General features: G+C 44.1%; 2 protein-coding genes across 5 annotated transcripts in view; one reads left to right on the top strand and one right to left on the bottom strand.

The window, feature by feature from the left end:
- LOC147014621 (amyloid beta precursor protein binding family B member 2-like) overlaps positions 1-15,283 on the top strand; it is a 41,589-nt gene extending 26,306 nt beyond the window's left edge. For all 3 annotated transcript variants that reach the window (XM_085852743.1, XM_085852746.1, XM_085852744.1), the window contains 9 exons: positions 7,843-7,912; positions 8,262-8,408; positions 9,787-9,914; positions 11,306-11,420; positions 11,629-11,716; positions 11,814-11,897; positions 12,081-12,196; positions 12,378-12,575; positions 12,685-15,283. In XM_085852743.1, coding sequence (XP_085708869.1) covers positions 7,843-7,912; positions 8,262-8,408; positions 9,787-9,914; positions 11,306-11,420; positions 11,629-11,716; positions 11,814-11,897; positions 12,081-12,196; positions 12,378-12,575; positions 12,685-12,846 — 1,108 coding nt within the window. In that variant the 3' untranslated portion in view covers positions 12,847-15,283. The remainder of the gene's footprint in view (positions 1-7,842; positions 7,913-8,261; positions 8,409-9,786; positions 9,915-11,305; positions 11,421-11,628; positions 11,717-11,813; positions 11,898-12,080; positions 12,197-12,377; positions 12,576-12,684) is intronic.
- Positions 12,770-21,529, bottom strand: part of NSUN7 (NOP2/Sun RNA methyltransferase family member 7) — a 48,988-nt gene continuing 40,228 nt past the window's right edge. Inside the window, exons 9-11 of one of the 2 annotated variants that reach the window (XM_085852741.1) lie at positions 16,572-16,689; positions 16,349-16,472; positions 12,770-16,186 (exon numbers count right to left, since the gene is read on the bottom strand). In XM_085852741.1, the coding sequence (XP_085708867.1) occupies positions 15,350-16,186; positions 16,349-16,472; positions 16,572-16,689 (1,079 nt within the window). In that variant the 3' untranslated portion in view covers positions 12,770-15,349. The remainder of the gene's footprint in view (positions 16,187-16,348; positions 16,473-16,571; positions 16,690-21,529) is intronic. The other variant, XM_085852742.1, reaches the window with a different exon arrangement.

The following is a 21,529-nucleotide window of genomic DNA, read 5'->3' as shown; positions in this document are numbered from 1 at the left end:
GGCCGACCACGTGCCTCATGGTTGCAGCAGGTTGACCATCATCTCAAGGAGATGGGGATGGGCCTGGCATCTGCCTGGGGGATGGCCAGACGGAGGCCCCTGGAGTACCGGCGGAAAGTGGACGCAGCGACGCGCTGTTCTGGCACATGCTCCCATACCTGACCCTGATAATTAATAGGCTGCCGCTCAACGATTTAAATCATAACCGCACTGTACACTGAACACCGTCATACCGAAGAAAAAAAAAACCAGGAGTCTGGATCACTGACGCTAACCATTACCTTGACGTGTTTCGACTTATGAGTACCTTTCAAGTAACGTGTGTCGATGTGTGTCAACGATCGCGTATCGTGCGTACAACTTATTCCCATCGCATGCGGAGCGTGTGTCATACAGCAAGTACGTCGTAAAATTTTCAACATGTTTAAAATTACAAGACGTACTCCATTTAATACGACGTATGATAGCGTACTTTAGCGTTCTATTCACGCATACCAAACTTACCCATACCGTATTCGACGTGCGTCAGCGTTTTAGACGCATTTTTCAGAGGTCGGCATACGCTGGCAAGATCGCCAAGGTGTGACTGCAATGTTGACACTTCCATTTCTGCGGCGGTTATGATTTGAATCGTTGTGCGGCAGCCTTTTCATAACCTACCCCACGTCATCGGCGGCGATGCGTGCAGCGCGCTATGCATAAATTAGACTATCGTTGGGCATAGGTTGTGAAGGCCGACAACAGGTTCAGCATTCGTTGGTACAAGTTATCTATAACACAACGAAACGTTCTGCGTCCGTTACTAATACGTTATGCATCAGACCAAGTCGTGATGAATACGTCCCAATCTTTAAAAAAAACAAAAGTTCAACGTAAGCCAGCGTTTTACATACATTTTAATACGTTGCCATTGCTGGCTAAAACGTCAAGGTGTGACTAGGCCTTAAGCTAGACTGATACCATTCCTCAAGGATGCATCTTATGGAAAGGGCAAATTTAATGAGGAAGTAGCATTGTGGTTGTGGGGAAGATTGGGATTTGTGATCTTTACAGTGGATTCACCGCAAATCTTGTTGGTTGTAATCTGAGGTAAGGCCTTAGTTATTTTATAACTTGGTTTACACAGTTCTTCAGCTAAAATGTAGAGTCGGTAGGTCGAAATATAAATATAATTTCAATTTTTAGAAATTATATACTTTTTATGATGTTTTTTTTTCGGATGTTCCATGGAAAAGACAAGGGTTGGTGGGGAGAAAATAAATATAAATCCCAGACCAGGAGGATCTGAGAAAACATTGAAGATGGAAGACCATTCAAATGCTGGATACCCATGTTCACTATCATCTGATGTGAAAAACAATAAAGAAGGATTAAAACTTGTTTTTACAATATAGTCTGGCATGTTTTTCTTATAGAAACGTGTTGGATCATCAAACAAATGGAAACAATGCTGAGAAAAATTACTGCCCACGTCGTAGATATGTGCGTGCACACCAGTGCATAGTGCTGGATATGATTTTAAAAAATGTGTCTACGAGGAGTCAACACGCTCAAAACTGTCAATCAGAGCCATAACCAGCTCTTCCTTTTCAGTGGGCATCTGATCGTACCGTCTCCCCATCCCCATAAGAACATCAAAGGCTGATTTCTGGTCCGTTGAAGGCTGAATAACAAATCATCTCACAGGGAAACTTTGACGTACTTGGCACCGAAATATTTCAATACGAACAGCAGTGTACAACTTTCGATGGAAACAAAATCGGCACGATCGAGAGTAGCCTGCGAATCATCCCTGCTACTGCACTGAATTGATGCAATCGTTCGGCCAGAATATTCGTCGTCAAGATTTTGCGTGATTAAATCGCCAATACAGTCACTCGAATTTATTCCGCTGACATACTTCTTAACAATCACTTTCGCCCCAGAAACCACAGTCAATCTGAACCACGCTGGCCACTGCTCAGACGCCATGACCGAAGACTACTGCGCAGTTCTACTGTGCAGTTTGGTTAAAGGTGACTCAGCATTTTGGCCGCGCGCACAAAATTATATTTTGAAAATAAATGCCGACATCTACATTTTGGGTTTTGAAACTTTTGCACCTTCGGCGGAAAATGTATGAATATAAAAGGCTAAAAATGTGTTTTATATTTATTTTTCATTTCGGCAAATATACCGTCGGCGGATCCGTAAATCAAGTTATAAAATAACTAAGGCCTAAGTAGGAAAAGGTGTCCATTCATTTTGGTGTGGTTTTATTTGCCCGTTGAGCTCTGTCCCGGAAGCTCACCCCATATGCCAACTATGTGGCTTCGTCCTCCACAGAGGCCTTACCATTCTCTGTCCAGGACGTGTAGCTGGCTTGGGCTTCACCAGCCTATGGCTCCCGTTGGGATGCTGATTTTGCCTGCTTGTTCCGTCCTGACCTTGTGGCAGCTGGTGGAGGGTGGAGGGCCATGGCTAAGATGGGTGCGGCCGATGGCTTTCCCCACTCCTATTGTCTTTCGCACCCCACCTAGACGCTTTACGGCAGTTCAGTATCCCGCTTTCCCAAAACACCAGACGATCTCAAAGTCCGAATGATGACGTTCTGGAGCACAGACTACATCCTGATGATGGGTGCAGATCCCGTGAAGGGTTGGCGAATTGTGCCAGGTACTGTTGCAGGGCAAGTCCAGAGGTTTTTGGGTAGCCGCTCAGACAGTAGTGATCGGCATGTGGCGTGGACTCTGTGGCACCAATGCTCCACATTTTGCAGCGCCTCCGTTCCTCCGAGACCCAAGCTGCTGTTTAGGCCATGCCTGAGATTGGTGCCAGCTTTTTTTGAGAAGGGGAAGAATTCCCCACCTCATTCCCTTGCAGGAGCCAGAAAAGGGGTTTGTGGGCCTGCCCGACATTGCTTTGTGGTGACACTGGCATGTACCTGAAAGGGTGTCCAGCCATCTTTTTTTCGTTTTTTAAAATGTAAGTTTTCATTTTGAGGACCAAGTTGAGATGTTTTTCCCAAACTTAATCAAATTAACATTTTCAGATTTTGCACATCACAGCATCTTTAGTGTTAGAGGTCTTTTTAAGGATTCTCACCGAACCTCGAACAGTTTCCAGTTATCACTTATCTGTTCTGATGTTTCCCGATCTCTTTCAAACACCTTGTAGGGATCTTTATTTATTTTGATCGTTCCAACCACTCCATCGATTTCCTTTGGTTTCAAGTTCTCCTCTTGTCATATTTTGACTGCTCATAAGTTAGCACTTTTGTTCTTTCTGGATCATTGGACCCAATGTATTTGGGTACTGATACATCAATTATCAATGCTGTCCTTTATTGTGGTCTCACTGCCTTGTTTTTGGTGTCTACTCAAGATGGAATGTTCAGGTCATATGTGGGTGTTATGTTGTCATTGTCATTATTTTTTTTCTGGAAAGATACTCACCTCTGAGCAGTCTAGTCTGAGTTTCACATGCAAGAAAATTCATAAACGAGTGTGCCGTCCCTCGGAAGGACGTTAAACTGGGCCTCACGTCTTCAAGCATTAGTTTGTGGCCATTAAGGATCTACATTGTCCTCCATGAAGAGTAGGTGAGCTTTCGCTGACACCCTGGGGAAATTGCAAATGCCTTATCCGCCTATCCTATTGAAATAGACACTCTGCTCTATCCTATTGAGTTCAACGTCAAGCCAGGCCTGCCAGTTCCTGAAAGACTTGGGCAAAAATCTTTCCTCGGCCGACCACACAAGGTGAGAATAGTTGTGGTTGCCATTAAAGACTCATCACCATCTTTCTAAACCTGGTGTTGGCTTAACGGTTCGGGTGGCTGGCTTAAGATCTTAGGGTCTTGAATTCAAGCCCCTGTCGTGCCGGTGAGTTCACACAAGGTGGGTTGGTGTGACTACTCATGTAGAATGTTGTTATGATAATTATGACGTCAAAGGTCATGTGGTGTGGCAGCCATGTTGGAGAAACGGAAAAACTTTGGACCTCTATCTCTGAAACCACATGAAGGAAAAATTGAAACTTGGCACATAGCAAGTACTCATGGGGAATGAGTGATTTTTTTTTTTAATAACATCATAGGTGCCTTCGTTATGACATCATAACTGCATATGTAGAATGCTACATCCGATCAGTATTTTTTTTTTTTTTTGGGGGGGCCTTCTTGGGATAAAATGGTCTACAAAAAATACATTTTGATGACGTCATTGGTCACGTGATTCGGCAGCCATATTGTTTTTTGTTTTTTTAACCTTCAAAAATCTTAATTAAATTGACTGAACAGATCGGGGTGAAACTTTACAAGTACGACAGCCTATCCATGAGGAACAAAGGTTTACACATATGACATAGGTTACACGGTTTGGCAGCCACATTGGATTTACCTGAAAACATGTAAAAATCTTCTTCTCCAGAACAGCCGGACAGATCGAGGGGAAACTTCGCATCAATGTTCCTCCTTTATGTCACATTTATGTCATAATTGATGTCACATGGTTTGGCAGCCATATTGGATTTAAGAAAAATATTAATGTTTTCTCTGGAACTGCTTAATCCATCAAAGTGAAACGCACAATTGTGATCCAGTAGTGATGGAGAATACATGTTTTAAATTTCAACTTGATCGGACACATGGTCTGACAGGCAGGATTATTGAATTTTTTGATGTGGCTTTTTTTTTTTTTTTGAATAAGGTTCCCTTGGCAGTGCCTGGATGGGTTTGAGGGTAGAGGAGTAGCAGCTGAAACGTGAATCCTATCCAGGTTCCTCCTGATGACTTCATCTTTACTTTTTGCTATTTGGGTTACTTCTGATTACTCCAATGCAGGACTGTACCTATTTGGTCTTCCATTTGATTTGAATTGAATTTATTTTGATCCCATTCTAAATTCCATTGAATAATTAATAAAAACGTCACGGGTCAGGTGTCCGATTAAAGCAGGATGTCTTAGTACCCGGTCATCACTGCCAGCAGTTATAAAGTGGCAGTTCTAATTATGTCTCTTATTAATGATATAACACACCAGTACACAAACACCACACAAAACAAGTCCTGGCGAGGGTCTACAATCTCTGACTACTCTTTTTAGGTCATCTCTTCCAGCATGACCTAATATAATAATATGGGTGTCGATGTCCTTCGATCCGTCCGTCCGTCCGTTCACAATGAAGTTGAAGCGGGAGATCTGGTCATTAGTGATCCTGATAGAGGTCGATGAGACGTACACGATGGTCTGACTTTCAAGGTCACCGAAGGTCAAGGTCAAGGTCACAAGGCCTTTGAAGTTGCGAAAATGACGATTTTCAAATTCTATCTCCTCCACCATTTCTCAAGCGATCTTGAATTTGATTGTAGCATATGAATCTATGGGACAATATCTAAATTTTGTCGGGCCGGATTTTCGATATTCGCTTTCGTTTTCGTGTCACATGACTTAAGTTGGCAAAAAATGCGAAAATGACGATTTTCAAAATCTATCTCCTCCTACATTTCTCAAGCGATCTTGAATTTGATTGTGGCATATGAATCGATGGGACAATATCTAAATTTGGTCAGGCCGGATTTTCGAATTTCGCTTTCGTGTCACGTGACTTCAAAGCTTGCAAAAACTGCCCTACCTCAGGAGGCTATATATTTTCTCGCAGAGATGACCGTCACTCCTGCACGGGGGTAATTTTATATTTATACATTTTCCGCCTAAGGTGCAAAAGTTTCAAAACCCGAAATGTAAACGTCGGCATTTCTTTTCAAAATATAATTTCGTGCGCGCGCACCAAAATACCGAGTCATCTTTAACCAAACTGCGCAGCTTGACTGCACATTGCAGTAGTCTTCGTCATAACTGAACATTGAGAACTTGTGGTATTATAGAGATGACCGTCACCCCCACACGGGGGCAATTTTTCTTGTTTTTATTGGTATGCTTCTTTTACCAGGCAACACTGTTGTATAAAAGAAAACTACCTTTAAGAAATGTACAAATGTATTTTTTAGTTGTGCCTGATATTTTGTACACATCATTATTATTGGTTCACGAAAAAATATTTTCACAAAAAAAATATGTGACCACTATATTCGTTATTGGTGTCTGTCTGTCTGTCTGTCTGCCTGTCTGTCCCGAGCATAGCTCCGTGGGTTTTGATCCGATCCTGATAAAATTTTGGTGGGAAGTTTATATCATGATCTAGTTGTGTTTTCCTGAGAATGGGCATGGTGCGCCCATTATGGGTGGAGCCACTCCCAAAAAACGTGTTTTTAGGGGGTAGTCGATTTCAATTTGCATCTTCTCCAAGGGGGTTTGTCGAATCTGACGGGTTTCGGTATTTGGTTAGCCCTATGGCACCTAAATAGCCCCACAGAGCTCGATTTTTTTTTCCCATTTTTGTCACAAGGTCATGGACTTAGAAAATTGCGAATTTTGAAATAAAAATCATACGACTGCCCAAACTTTCAGAGCTAGGATGACAATATTTTTAATGCATAATCTTTAGGTCATTCCCCACCTAGTCTTGAAACCATTTTGCTCTATCTCGAACACCTTGCCCGTGGCGCCCCCTTCAAGTTTGTTTTTACGCTGATTTCATCAAAGTATGGATAATCCGAGGAGTGCGAAATGCCATATAGCCTATATGATGTTATATTGTTCCTGGAATGTTCCGGAGGAAGTTTTGCACCAAAGGTCATAATCCTTGACCTTTGACCTTTAAAGTTCACAAAGGTCAAATTTTCAAAGTTGTGGGAATCGAACCGGGTTTTCAATGTTCTTCGACGAACTAACTCCAATAAGCTATAGCACGTATCCTGTTTCCTTATTTTAATGTCCACAACATTGTTTTGTGACCTTTAAAGGTTATGCAAAGGTCAAATTTTGAAAGTTGTTGAACGAAACCGGGTTTTCGACATTTTGCAGCTAATAACCTGTCACTCGTACCACATCATGTTGATCATTTTTATAACTTGGTCAAAAATTATCACATTGTCTCATCCTTGTCTTCTGAAACAATCTACATCGTCAAATACCGCTCGTGAACCATAGTCGTCTTCAGACTTGTTATTATTATTATTACTATTATTATTATTATTATATTGGTGAATTGGGCCCTGAACATAATCCATTAAGTTGGGTTTTAAATGTTGCTGTTATGTTGTACAAGGATTACAAGGAAATTATGCACAGCAGGAGGCCATTCGGCCCATCATACTTGCGCCACACCAATACCAGATTTACTAAATCTGCCAACACCCCTGCCCTTCGTGTGCAGCCTTTTGGCTGCTGGTTGAATCATTGGTTAGGAGCGCGGATATGCTGTTGATGCAGTGCCCGTATTACCAGTACACTGGAACTCATTTCGCCGACCTCGGAAGGATGACAGGCTGAGTCATCCCCCATCTGGTGTTAATTCAGCAGCCAACGGGGCTTGAACTCAGGACCCTGGGATCCCAAGCCACCACACTAACCGCTAAGCCAACACCAGGCTCGATTGGGCTTAAAACTTTCCTCCGCTTTTAGCTTTTTCTTTTTTTTTTTTAGCCTCCGTTTTTAGCTTTTCGCATACTTCCTTGTAAGAAGTTCATTGATGAGTATGTTGAATAATTTGGTTGCAAAGTTTGTGAGTTTGATGAAATTGAATTGCATGATTAATTGTAGTCGTAACTGGGATCCTTGAATATACACGGCAACAGCCACAAAGATCCTTTGAGGGACGAACGAAGAACCAAGTTGAACGTGCTGCTTTGTCCATGTTCGAATGAACTGTCTGCTTCGATACTGTGGATGATTGATGAGAGCATTGACAGCAGTTTGAGGAAAGTCCATTATTTTACTCCCTTTTTGTGACCTTGTGGCAGCCGGAGTGATGACCACCCCATTGTCGGCACTGATCTACAAGAGGGCATGTCTGGAGGATTGACTGCTAAGGTGCGCTTCGCCAGCGGCCCACTGCCTGAGATGCTTTATCCTCCACATTTACTCACTGACCTTTCTCGATCAGAGTTAACCCACACTCATCCTGCCATGTCAAATTAATTCTTTCTTTTGCACTTTGTCTTCCCACTACTTAACTCCTTTCCTGTTCAAGTCCACAGATTTCCACTACAGAGGGATATTGTTCCAGTTTATAACTCGTAGGTCATTGGTTTCATTTCTTTTTATAAAAAATTGTTATGATTTGGTGTGTGTGTGTGTGTGTGTGTGTGTGTGCGTGTGTGCGTGTGTGCGTGTGTGCGTGTGCGTGCGTGTGTGCGTGCGTGCGCACATGTTTTTGCAGTGTTTTGCCGTGCGCTCACTTGGCTGGGTAGAAATGAGCGAAGAAGATCTTGCTCCTGGTCGAAGCAGCATTGCAGTTAACAACTGCATCCGGCAACTATCATATCGCAAAGGGGACATACGGGACACAGCCGGCATCTGGGGAGAGGTATAGTTCCAGATTTGGTTTTGGAATCTCACTTTTTGGTGACATGTGGATTATGATTGCAATATTAATTAATTGACCAACATGGCAGTCTAGCTTGGTTAGTGGCATGCTCTGCATTCAATTCTGTCGTCTGTGTTCTTTCCCCAATGGGTCAGACACTTGCAAAAACTGGCAATCTGATGCAGTATCAGGAAAGGGGAAAAGGCGTGGGGTGTACATCTCGCTACACAGGTGTACATCGTAGGTGTACCAGAAAATTTGGTAGGGGGTGTACATCTCTGAACATTGTCCCATGGATAGGGACATGTCCCTTCGCCACTTATCTTGTGGTCACCAAAGATCCCATAGTATCTTTTGAAAAGAGTCGGCCATAGTGTGCCAGTGCCACAACCAAATTTCTTACTCGGAGATTTCGTGGCCATTACCTGCAATCGGTGAGAGTGCTGTGAAGTGTGTGATAAATACACAATGAGCCACCAAATGGCATTCCATTGTACTTTGTTTCCTCGTCGATCCTTTTGTTTCTTTTTTAATGTTGATTTTCAACTTAAATTTTGATAAATCAATCCATTGTTGAACATTTTCATAGAAATGCTGGTCTTGTGTACTACTTGAATACATTTATCTTGACTTTGTCATTCCTTACATATTTTTGTGCATTTTTAGGAAATAATTATGTTATTCAGCAATTATCCAAAGTATTACATCATGCTCCTTTTATTTATTATTTTGTACAGATATACATGTGCAAATGACTTAAGGTGGTGGAAGGCCCTCAAACCGACAGTAGGGCTGAGGGGGAACAGGTGGACAAGGGATGTGCAGAGTGGAGAGCCCATGAATAGGCAAGGTTAAGAGTATAGAAGTTGTAGTTTAGTAAAGCAGCCATGGGATTCATGAGGCACTGCATTTTTGAATGAACCAGGATGCACATCGAGTGACGTCATAATTTGTCACAATGTGCTTAGCACCTTGGATTTACATCAAGTATGTGTAGATATACAATGTACTAATCAGATAAATAAATCGATTAAATGAACGAGTGAGCAGTATGAGCTCTTTTTCTTGACGTGCAGCCCAAGCTCTGCCACGCTCCTTGCTGAGAGAGTGACGTGTAGTCCAAGCTCCACGCCTCTCCTGCCAGAAGGACTGAGGCTCCACCGGCCAACTTTTGTTGATGGATATTTTTGTTTACGGACAGTTTTCCGATTTTATATATTATTTAATCGTGTGTTTCAGCTTCATCAGTGTGCGAACTTTCAACTTTCTCGCGTACCTAGAAAGTACTAAACATTTATATGAGTGTGTGAGTGGTTCGAAAGAGCTTTATCTATTTGATGTTGTGTCTTGTTTTGTTTTTCCTTTTCTTTCCGAGCAGGGTAAGGACATGTTTCTGGTCCTGGAAAATGACAAATTGAACCTTGTGGATCCCTTGGATCAGTGCGTGCTGCATTCACAGCCCATCGTCGGCATTCGCGTGTGGGGCGTTGGCCGGGACAATGGCAGGTGAATCTGTGGCAGGGGACGTTTTTGTTTCTGAGCGTGTCGCAGCTGGCTGGGATGTATTGGCTCAAGTCTCAAAGTCTAATTATTCTTTCCCTCCTGTCTCTCCCATTTTTTTCTCTCAACCATTGTTTTGCATTTCTTTGTACCGATGTGCATTCGACTTCCTTTGTTTTCACCTGAGCGTTCTTTGGCCACTGTGACAACTTTGGACTTGCATCAAACCCGCAGAGATTCAAGTGATGTGATTGACACCTGTGTGCTTTTCCTAACGCACTTCCTCTGCTCCCCCTCTCTCTCTTTCTCTCTCTTTCACTCTCTGCCTCTTGCTTTCCCCTGCCTCTCTGGAACTCAGAGAAAGGTAGTGTTCCAACCCACCCTGAAAATAATTATATTGATTGTGTTTTGATTCTGGCAGATGTTGTGCACCTCGTTTCAACTGCAACCAATCGTTTTTCTTGTTGAAATAAAAGGAAATTCACAGCAGTTTCCTGCATTGGCCGACATGTCTCGGCTGTTGACAATGTAGTGAGTCATTCATTTTGCATTGGGTATATCTGAGATAGTTGATAAATACGCTTTTAGTCTCGACACACGATGTGTATCGTTGTTCTTTTTATTATTATTATTTCTTTGTAGACTCACCATATCAGAGTGAAACTCAGTGCAAAGACACATCGTCATGTCACACGCATGTTCACAGTCAATATGGACTGGTAGTGGAGAGACAATCGGAACCGATTTTGAAAGATCGGTAACTCACGAGGCCGAGCTCCCACCCGCTCAGCAGCTCGCTATCAGCAAGGTTTAATGCAGTGGCTGTTGAATGCTGCCACAGTTTTGTGCGTGCGTGTACGTACTTGCACTTGCATGTACCAAACGTTAAAAACCGATACACATCGTGCACCCCTCCCTTCCTCCTCAAGAGGTGTCATATGATATAAGTGAATCATGCTAGTTATATGCTAGTGTTTTGTCTTTGCAGCAAGGACAGATCAAGTACCCATATCATGGCCTACCCACAAATGGGGGATGAATAATAAAACCTCTTAATCTCTGCTCACACCCACGTTATATAACCTCGGCCTGTTTAGGAGATGCTTCGTATGAAAGGATGAATTGGAAAACATTTTTCTTTTGCGGTTTTCAAAAATAATTTCTTTTTGTTTTCCCGTTGAAATCGTGTTCTTCATCCACGTGCATGTCTGACTGAATTCCTCAATGCAAAAATCCGATGACAAACTGTACATGGTTGGTCAAGACGTTTCTTTCGCCATTTATTTGAAACTTCATGACATTGATGATTTTGTTTTGCTGTGTCTCGCACTACTGAGTACGAGGGAAACTTTGGGCCCAATTACTTGTTTGCCATCCTGCCGTGCCTGGTGTTGCAGGGATTTTGCTTACGTGGCGAGGGACAAACTGACAAGGATACTGAAGTGTCACGTGTTCCGCTGCGATTCCCCAGCAAAAGCGATTGCAACGAGCCTTCACGAGATTTGCTCGAGGGTAAGTGATGACGTGAAAAGAACATGGAATTATGACCTCGGGTGGCAGGCTCTCTGGCCAGGCCCGTAAGCGCAGCATTGAGTAGAATGGTTGTACCATGCTTCCACCTTTGTCAAAATCTTAATCGTCCAAACTGTAATGGCACATGTTATTTTTTTTTAATTTCAAAAATTACAGTTTTGTTTGTGGACTGTCCTGCTTTGAACAGATAATGTCTGAGAAACGGATGGCTCGACCCTCGGCGAGCTGCCACATGCAGGACCTATCTCCAGGATTACCCGAAAGTGTTCTGCAAGGTAGGACAGGCTGTCCATTGTCTGAGCTGTCAAGGCACTTGCTTGCTCAAATGTACCCTCACTCTGGCCTCTCCTCTTGCTTCCTTTGAAATTTTAGTCGATTTCCCCGTTGCCAAATCGGAGTTTGTGCAGAAGTTTCCAGCTCGGTACATTGGCTGCCTGGGGGTTGATAAACCTGCCGGTGAGTCGTACTGATGGGATTTCCTCATGGTTTCGGCCAAATAAAAGAAGATAGATGGAACAGCCGGCCCAGTCGGCCTGTAGGAATGGAAGTTAGTAGATGGTTGTATTATTTGGAATGATTTTATTGCATTCGATGAGCTCTGCAGAACATGATAGTCGGTGTGGTCATTTTGTTGGGCAGGGATGGACCTGATAAACTCATCGATAGAAAGCCTCATGTTGAAGTCGAGTGAGGAAGATTGGGAACCAGTAGTGGTCAGCGTTGCACCAGCCACGCTCACCGTTTGCCGAGAACAGGTGCGGCATAAGTTGATCATTTGGGTTTGACAGCCTGTTTACTTTTCTAGATGTCTCTTATTTATTGATGTAAGTGGAATTTTTGACAAAAGTTGTGGTCAGCATTTGTGTGGTGCCCTCTCAATCTTAAGCTATGTCTGATATCTGCCATTTCGAGCTGTGTTCTGACCGTTATTGGCAGGGAGAAAGTGATAAAGATGAGGAGGGTGAGGTGCTGTTGGAGTGTCGGATGCGCTTCTTATCTTTCTTGGGTGTCGGCCAAGATATTCACTCTTTTGGTTTCATCATGGCCACTGGACCACTGCGATTTGAGTGCCATGCCTTTTGGTGCCGACCTCACTGCGCTAGTCTTTCGGAGGCTGTGCAGGCTGCCTGTGTGGTAAGGCCACAAGTGTGCATTTGGGCTTATATTGCTGGGTAAACGTGAAACGATCAGTTGATTATCACTCGCTATTGTGGCCACATTATTGCTTAACCCCTGCTTGCAGCTGCGTTTCCAGAAGTGCCTCGATGCGCACCCAGCTGGGGCATGGCTGAAAGTGACCAGCGGGGAGTCCGTAGCACGGCGTGTCGGCTGTAGTGTCCGCAGAGGGGTTCAGAGCCTCTTTGGCAGCTTCAGGCAACGCCTTGCAACGACCGAGACCCCATGAGTTTGCTACTAACATCTGATCTGCTCTCTCGTCCAAACTCCAGAAATCGCGTAACGGTGGAGTTGAGACCGTCTGCTCCCAATTTTGTTGTCACAAACCAGTTGCTAGGTCCCACTTCTTGATGGTGAATCTCTTGTGCCAATGAGTCCTACGTGTACAAAATATCTGTCCCAGCTGAATGATTCACTTTAGCATCTCGAGGGAAATTGGCTTGCTCGTTGGAACACACCGAAAAGTCGTTGTCCCACAAGCGAGCCGACCTTGATCGCGAAATAGAATGAGCAAGTAATTTATTTGAATGGTAAATTGCGAACCATTGTGGTGGCAGTTCCAATTGCTCCTTTTGTTCGACTTTTGGCCCATGACACTCGTGTTAGCCAGGGTCCCCGATGCATGCCGAGCTACAAACACCTTTTCTCCACAAGCTCATGTTAGCTAATTAGCAAGGATTGATGGGGACCACCTTGTCAGTTAAAAGAAAAACAAACCAGTTTTGAATCTCCAGTTTTTAAACGATTGTGCTTGCCTTCACTGTGTGAGCGGAAAGATGATGCAGTTTCTATTCCGCACGGTTTTCACAATACTGATCGATACAGAGAAAGTCTTTACTTCGCAAGAAATGTGTTCTCAAGGTAAATGGCTCAACACTTACACATTGTCGACGTGAGGAAGCTTGCGCCGTGCCCACTTGGTTCACGTCGATGTCCACTCATCAAGACGTGCAGGAACCCTGTTGAAACTGTTCAAAATTGGCCTGAGCAGCCTGCTGGTTAAACACAAGAGTTTGAGCTCAAAAGCATCATGACATCTTTGCTGAAATCTTGCGTATGTTGAATCTCCAATGCTTGCCCATTCATTCTCTCATATTCCAAAACTTTTAATGTCAATGCACCATCCATAGTGTGATGATGTTTGCTTCAAGCTTCTGCCTCGCTTCTCGAGGTGGAGGGTGAGGGGCCACGGACCTTCATTTTGTTTCTCGTTTTGACAACCTCTGAGCTTTCTAATGCGGATATGATAAGACTCCACCGTTACGCCATTTTACTCCCTCCACTCCCTCTTACAAAGTGATGCAAAGTCAAGCCCACCATATCTCTTTTGTAATCATAGGTTTGAAGGGTTCGCTTATTCCTGCACAGAAATTACCCAGCACGAAATACACTCTTAGACATCTTAACTATTTACTGAATTAATTTTTGGGATGAAGTAGCTGAAGATCTCCATAAATTACTTTGACAAGTCAAAATGTTGGTGACGAAGTATTTGCTCCTTAAGGATTTGCTTAATGTGTCTCAACTCGTCAAATCATTAGAATGTGTAATTCTTGTTGAGTTTATCTTTTTAAAGAGACACCTAAAGTAAACGTCAAACGCTGAGATCGATTAGGTATTTGTATCGGCAGGATCGTTCAGGAGCTAACTTGCTTACCATTGAGCGGTCTCGTCTGGGTTTGATCCTTGACAGCATGACAGAGCATCAGGATTGTATTGACAAGTCGTGAACCTCACTTTGGCTCAGAATCTAACCTTTGGCAGGTACCACTCCGTTGCAGGGAACCGATATGACCGAAACCGTTTGCTCTGAACAGCCATGGGAATCAAAGCTGCACCGGTGAGGGAAATGCAAAACGGCTTCACTCGTTCGCCCACCAAAGGCGCTCCTTGACAGGGTAGCACAACAAAAAATGGTTGTTCAGATGCAGAGCCAGCAGAGGACGATACCTGGGGCAACATAAAGTCAGTGATTCATGTGTATCACAATTGTGGACGTTAAAGATCCCACGGGATGTTTGGAAAATTCCATGGCCATTGTATGCCAGCACTCAAGCCAAAATCCCTACCTGGAGTTAGCTGCATAACTAACATTACCTGCAGTAGTTGTGAGTGTAGGGGAGTGGATGTGGCATTGGCATGACGAGCCAAATGACCTCCAACTGAGTTAAATGCGTATGATGTCATTTATGGGTTTTCCCCGGGCCCCACCCACCACCAAATGTAAATGTGATGTTGAACGTTTGATAATAGTTCTGTTTTTGAAATGACTTTTTAAACCGACAATACATTGCGCTCAATATTAACTCATTATCGTGAACAGAAAGTAACGTCACAGTGCACATTCATCGTTGGTGCAATAGCCTGTTTATTCATCATGGCTGCATTGTTCAAGGTGTTATTACGGTTAGTGAAGTTGTGAAATATATTGAAGCATCCTCATGCACCATGTGCGTGAGCTTGTGTTGGCGACGATGAAACACCGCCACAATATTTTTCACTAAACGACAAGAAACACCACCTTTTTTCATGCCCTGCCATCATTGTCTGAACATTGTCGTGCACTACACCCCCGAGCTGTTTAGATACACAAGTTATGAACATACTAGCTCGTGCTTAACACTAAAGTCAGTGACAAATGGTTATTAAACGTTTTAAAGAGGGAAGTCGACTGCGTTTTCTTTGTTGTTGGTTTTTGGACTTTTTTTTGGCTTTGCTATCGATCCTCACTTTTACCATCTGCTCGCCGCCCACACTATAGGACTTATGGAGTCTTGTGGCATATGGGAAACTTTCTTCCTGATTTGTGGAAGATGAAGTGGCATTGTGGAGAAAAATGAGTGCGAGGAGGTGGACTTATCTCGCAGATGTGTCTTCAGAAGAGGTTTTGAATTGCTGTTACATTGAACTTCGGAATGCTTGTGGGTGGAAGAGGTCGGTGCACTGGTCAGACCCATATCTGGTTGAGGCAGCACGATTATGGTAGGATGTAAGAACACCGTGCAGGCATTTCTTTCGCTGGACTTTGCTTGTCTGTGATGAATATAGTTATCTTTTGGGTGCTTCCTGCGAATTTGAGAAGCTGATGCTTTGGTTGAACAGGTATTGCTGTCTTGGTTTGGTATGGTTGACCCCAGGTTGATATCCGTGGTGCAGGTGAGATGAGGGTTTGGAGGATTGTGCTTCGTAGCACCAGGTTTGGTAGTTAGTTGACTCCCAACATTAACTTGATCATTGACAGAAGGCATCGGCTTATCTGTCTGTACAGGACGACCTCCGCGATATGTCCTATTTCCCTCTCCGCGCCACTCTGCTTTTACACCTGTTCCTTTTGCAGTTGCACTCTTCTCTGAATCCTTGCGTTTTTGATTCGCGTTGCTCATCTCACCCCTGATCACCCTGGGTTTCTGTTGCCCAGAACGTCGACCTAAATCCACGTACTTCGCATGGGCATTGGTAGATGCAGCTTTCAGCTGGAGTACTTGGGAACTGATGGGGGATTCGGGCGTGCTGCTGGTGACATCATGAGGAAGTGCTTTCTGAGATGAACCAGGGGCCGCCGCATCTGGCTAGAAATACACAAAATAAAGATATTAAGTGTAATTTGCAATCGTTTTTTTGTAAAAGTAATTTGATTGCAAACCTTCGATCCAGTCGTCAGAGGAAAAAAAATGCATTGTGTATACTTTTCACAGCTGGAGTTTGAGTCCAATTCACATGCTTGAACGTACCTGCCGTAAGAGCACAGCTGTGAAGCTGCCATTCCGCTCCAGGGAAGGGGTAAGCTTGAGGAAGCTTTCTCTGGCGTCACCAAATTCATCCATTTTCCATGGAAATAGCACCGGTGGGCCCAGCCTGGAAAAATTAGTTGTGCACACATGGGACGACGAGATGAAGGCTCTAAAGTTATCAACCAGACTGCCTTTCCCGGAGTGGACTCTCTATTTGACTTACTGATAAGTGTTGATTCTGCTGTCGGTCCGTGCGATCTCAAGAGCTGTGTGTACCACGTCCTCGTTTTCGGCCTCGTACACCGAGCACGTGTTGTACACAATTGCTCGTGGACCTGAAACTGTCACAAGGTGCAGAATCGATAAATTTATATCGTTCGAGTAGATTTTGCCAACATACGTGTCTCGATTGTATCAAAACTAATCGAAATACAGGATGACATCCAACCATTATATTTGGCAGCACAAATGACAGCGTGTGTTTCGCTGTACCTACAGGACAAACCTACAAACTATTGAGGTGATGTCCAGGTGCAAAATTTCTTGATTTTACTTTCTTTCAGCTTTCGGGTGGTAGATGTAGCTTTCAGCTAAAGTCACTGTGAGTTCCATCAGCGTGCAAAATTTCAACTCTTTCGGCCACTTACAAAGTACTAAATATTTACACGAGTCTGTCAGTGAGTGGTTAGGAAGAACTTCACTTGCAGACTTGAGTGATTGCCGTTGGCTCTTAATTTAACAGTTTACAGCGATATCGTAATTTGGCCGAGGCCATTTATTCCTGATCCGTGAAACACCGGGCAACCCATGTCTGCAGAAAAGAGACTTTTTTTTGAAACGCCAGCCACATTTTCCATTCAATCGTCATGTAACTTTATTCAAACGTTCTCCATGGGTCGGCGCTCCTATGTTGAAAATCTTGTGTCAATTGCGCAAACAGTTCCGGAGAAAACTCATTTAAAAGGGAACTAGAAAGATCTGAAAATACAAAGCACTTCGCCTTCTTCCTACTCTTCTTCTACTTATGTCTTTTAAATATAATGTAAACATCTTTTTTTTTTAAAGACGATTTTAGGCGACCAAGTTGACCTTTTGATCAAAAATAAATAAATCTGCTTCGATATCTCGATTGGTGAATCAATTCCATGGCCCAATATGCGAATTCTTAAAATTTCAGGTCAATTGGAAAAAAATTGACGATTTTATGCTTGACCTTTTCACCTTTCACAAAATTCTGAATTTGCCTTCTCTATATTCTCATAACGAGCAAGTACCCGCCCTATGGGCGATCTTGTGCCAAGAATGCAACACGTTCTTCTGACGCATGCTTTTATTTGGGCAATGTATAGACAAGTGACTGCTCTGTATAGGAAAAATAAATAACCTGGGTTACGTGTATGAAACCAACATACCTACTGCTTATTATTCAAAGCACCTCACTGCAATGGAAAACGTGGGGACAGGAGTACTGCACTGTATATGGTGGACACTTGTGGCCAGCCACAGATATAAACCGGAAGTCGTTTATTTCCACTCTATAGCGCAGTGCAAGCGGAAGCAGGAGAAGTAAAGAAGAAGAATCACAGCTTGACTGATTACGTCACAGAGTAGTCCATAATCTTCTTCTTACTATAATTCACTGCCTGTCTGTCTGTCTGTTCACAGGTATCGCAAAAACGGACTCAGTACCACATCACACGTCCCATTTGCCAGATTACACACGACATCAGAGGTCATTCACATGTGGAGTACAACTTCACAGATCTAATCTACATGGCATTTTCTTCATCTCCCACTACGTCTCGGTGGTGGGGTAACATCTCCATTTACATTCCTACGTAGACTATTGTCTTGGTCAACAGAAGCAGCAGGGTCATATATGCGTAGGAAATGTAGGTTCCTCCACGTAACTCGACCAGAAGCAGTTTTGATAAGGTAATCCCACCTGGTGTGCCCCTTCCCCACTACCTCCCAGATGGTATCCCATTTCCTCTTGATGGGATTTTGAACAATGACCTCTGAACCAATAGAGAGAGGTTTCAAATGCTTTGCACGTTTATCATAATGCCACTCAGCCTGCTGACGGATTGTTCACGCTGTCTGTTTGGCCTCATGTGCTGCTGTCTGCCACCCAGGTGCAAATGCACATCGGTGACCAGGTACAGCAGTACGTGTGGGTTCACCAAATTCAATTTGGGCAGATGAACGGCTGCCGACACGTGGAGTGTTACGCCACTCCAGCAATCCGAGACAGAACTCGTCATCGTCAGCGTTACCATTTTTGGTCGTCTTGGCAATTTAACGTTGTTATAGCTTTTACGGCCGACTCTGTGTGTCCGTTTGATCTCGGCTAATATGGTGATGATGGGTGATGGGATTATGTGAAGAAATCAGCGGATACGTCCTCAAACACGGAGCTGACTTTTTGCACAAGAAGACGACGGGTGACGTCGTTATGAGCAATGTCCCATAGCTTTCTCGAGGATGGAATCTCGAAAGGGGTCACCAGACGGACGATCATCGATTTGCTTTGCAGCGGAGGCGACAATGTAATGAATGGAAAACTCCATGTCTGCCAGTAGATCTTGGAGTAGTGGTTCACCCACTGGAGGACCTGAAAGTGCGTCTGGAAGCACGTGTTCTCTACCTCTCCGCCAAGTGGTGGTGAAGTTAAGTTATATGGTGTCAGTTTCTCCACAATTCGCTGCAGGCGATTTGTCGCTGCAGGCGATGTCGCCACGGTAGCAATATTTGTCATCACTAGCATTTAATCCCATGGGGGCCCATAGGTGTTTGTATCTACCCCATGGTGTGATGAAGACTGTGGTGAGCTTGCTCTTTTCCTCGAGGGGGGTTTGCCAGTAACCGAGGGTCGCGTCACCTGTAACGAAGAATCTGGACGTGGAGACACACGATATTGCTTCTGCTGACGTTGTCATAGGGTGTATAGGTCAATCAACATGACAGTTAAGATTATGGAAATCAACACACATCTGCATCTTCCTCTTAGCCTTGGGTGTGACGACGAGGGAATGGCACTACTCCGATGATTCACTGCCCATCTGTGCAATGATGCCTTTTTACCTCCGCCAATGAAGGTGGAAGGACGTTATGTTTCCACCCCTGTCTGTTGTTTGTTTGTGTGCACGATATCTCAAAAAGTTGTGAACAGATTTGGACAAAACTTGATGGACAGGTTGGGTGTGTGACGAGGACAAATTGATTCAATTTTGGTGAAGATTCAAATCTGGATCTGGATACGAGATTTATTTAATTTTTAAAGTGATTCTTCACCATTGAGAGATAGGGCCAAAAACAATATAGTGAATGTATAGCATGATATTTCAAAAATGTTTTGGGCCCGATATGTTCTCGTGGGTGAGGCATTGCGTGGCGGAGGTATACGCTCTACCGAGTACCCTTCTAATTGGTCATTGAATTCAACCACCAATTATTTTTGAGGTCCATTTCGGCGAAAAGGTCAACAGTGCCCTCCTAGTTTGAACATGCAATCCAACTCGGATTTTACCTGGTCTCTCCAAGCGAGTGGAATTGGCTGTGCTCTTCGCAGTTGGAATGGCACCACATCGTTGTGGAGATTCATTTTCATCGGTTGTAGAACCGTGGCATCAAACCCATCGCTGAATTCAGCCACAAGGTCTGCCTTGACTAGGTTCCGTAGCTTTGGCGATGGGTTAGTATCTTGATTGGCATCCAATACCCGTACCGAATGCATGGTTGTACCAGTTGTCTGCTTCTCGCACAAACACCAACGTAGGTCTTGTAGGCACTGATGAGCTAAACATGTTGTCTCCACACCGTTGCACACGTACATTTTCTCCGTGGTAGACTCGTCACGTCTGTGAAGGATCGTGTGGATTGTTCTCAGGCACTGCATCGAGGCACCGTCTGCACCGGTAACTCTCACATCACCAAATACATCATCCAGATAATCTCTGTCGATATCCAGCAGCTTTAGATGCGTAGGACCAATAACGGTGACGTCTGCTCCGGTATCAAGCAGAAAAGTCACTTGACCGAGTGGGTCGTCATCAAAATCTAAGACGTCGATCTGAATATGCGGTGTGCTGTCCAGGTTAACCTGAGTGGTACCTGCTACCAGCACCACATGACAAATGGCTCATTTGGATGTTGTTGCTGTAGCTCTGGATTTCTGGCACACTTTTCCAAAATGTCAAAAAATACCGCATTTCTGGCACTTCTTGCCTTTTGCAGGGCACTTGGTCCTGGCAGAGTGTGGTTCGCCACCACACCTGTCACAATGACGGCTGTCACATGTAGGTCGATATACCGCTGCCTTGCTTATTCAGGGTGCTGTCTTGGTGACAGATTTCAGGTTAGTCCCAGAAACCATCACAACAGTCTTTTTACCTGCCTCCTCTTATCAGCGTGCAACAAAAGCTGTTTCTGACAGATGTCCGGATCGGGAATCCCGTTGATAATCCGGATCATGAAATGGTGATCGACCATCATCTTGTCAAGGTCACAATTCGCTGCGATTTCCCGGAGTGCACAAAGGAATGAGTCAAACGTCTCACCTTCCTCCTGCTTGCGCTCTTAAAACTCCACCACATCGGGAATCTGATGACGCTGTGTCTGCAATTATGCATGGATGGCGGTGATCACTTTATCAACAGTAGTGTCGCCGGTCAATTCCACAGCGTTCTTCAGCACGGATCTCATCGGAATGCTCAAAGAGTTTCTGAGGGTGGCGAGTTGCTCTTCCACTGCCATGTCTGTCAGGGGAATGATGAGTGCATAGTCTTTCCATTTCTCCTTCCAGGAGTTGAACCGTCTTAATGAAATGTTTTTGTTGAGCATGGGAGGATGAGTTATTGAGCTCTTGGACGATGGTCGAGGCGGTTGAGGATGTAAAAGCAACGTCTCACGAAACAGACGTATCACTTCGGCGTGACGACGCCGTTATGCTTCCACCACGTCCGTGGAGTCGCCATTTTTGACGCCACATCTGAGGAGCCACCATTATCGATGCCACGTCCGAGGAGTCGCCAGTCTGCTCGAGGTTCGACGTCCCGGCCGTTGCAGGTTGCTCACCAATTTTCTTTGGCATCCTGGTCTATGCTGTGCCGTGGTTGTTCATGATAAAATGTAGCCGACGACGCCAAGTTATGTTTGGAACTCGTGGCCAGACATATATAT

Source organism: Eptatretus burgeri, chromosome 13, assembly GCF_056783735.1.
Source record: "Eptatretus burgeri isolate ZD-2024b chromosome 13, Ebu_testis_v1, whole genome shotgun sequence".
Taxonomy (NCBI): domain Eukaryota; kingdom Metazoa; phylum Chordata; class Myxini; order Myxiniformes; family Myxinidae; genus Eptatretus; species Eptatretus burgeri.
This window is presented reverse-complemented; position numbering and strand designations above follow the sequence as displayed.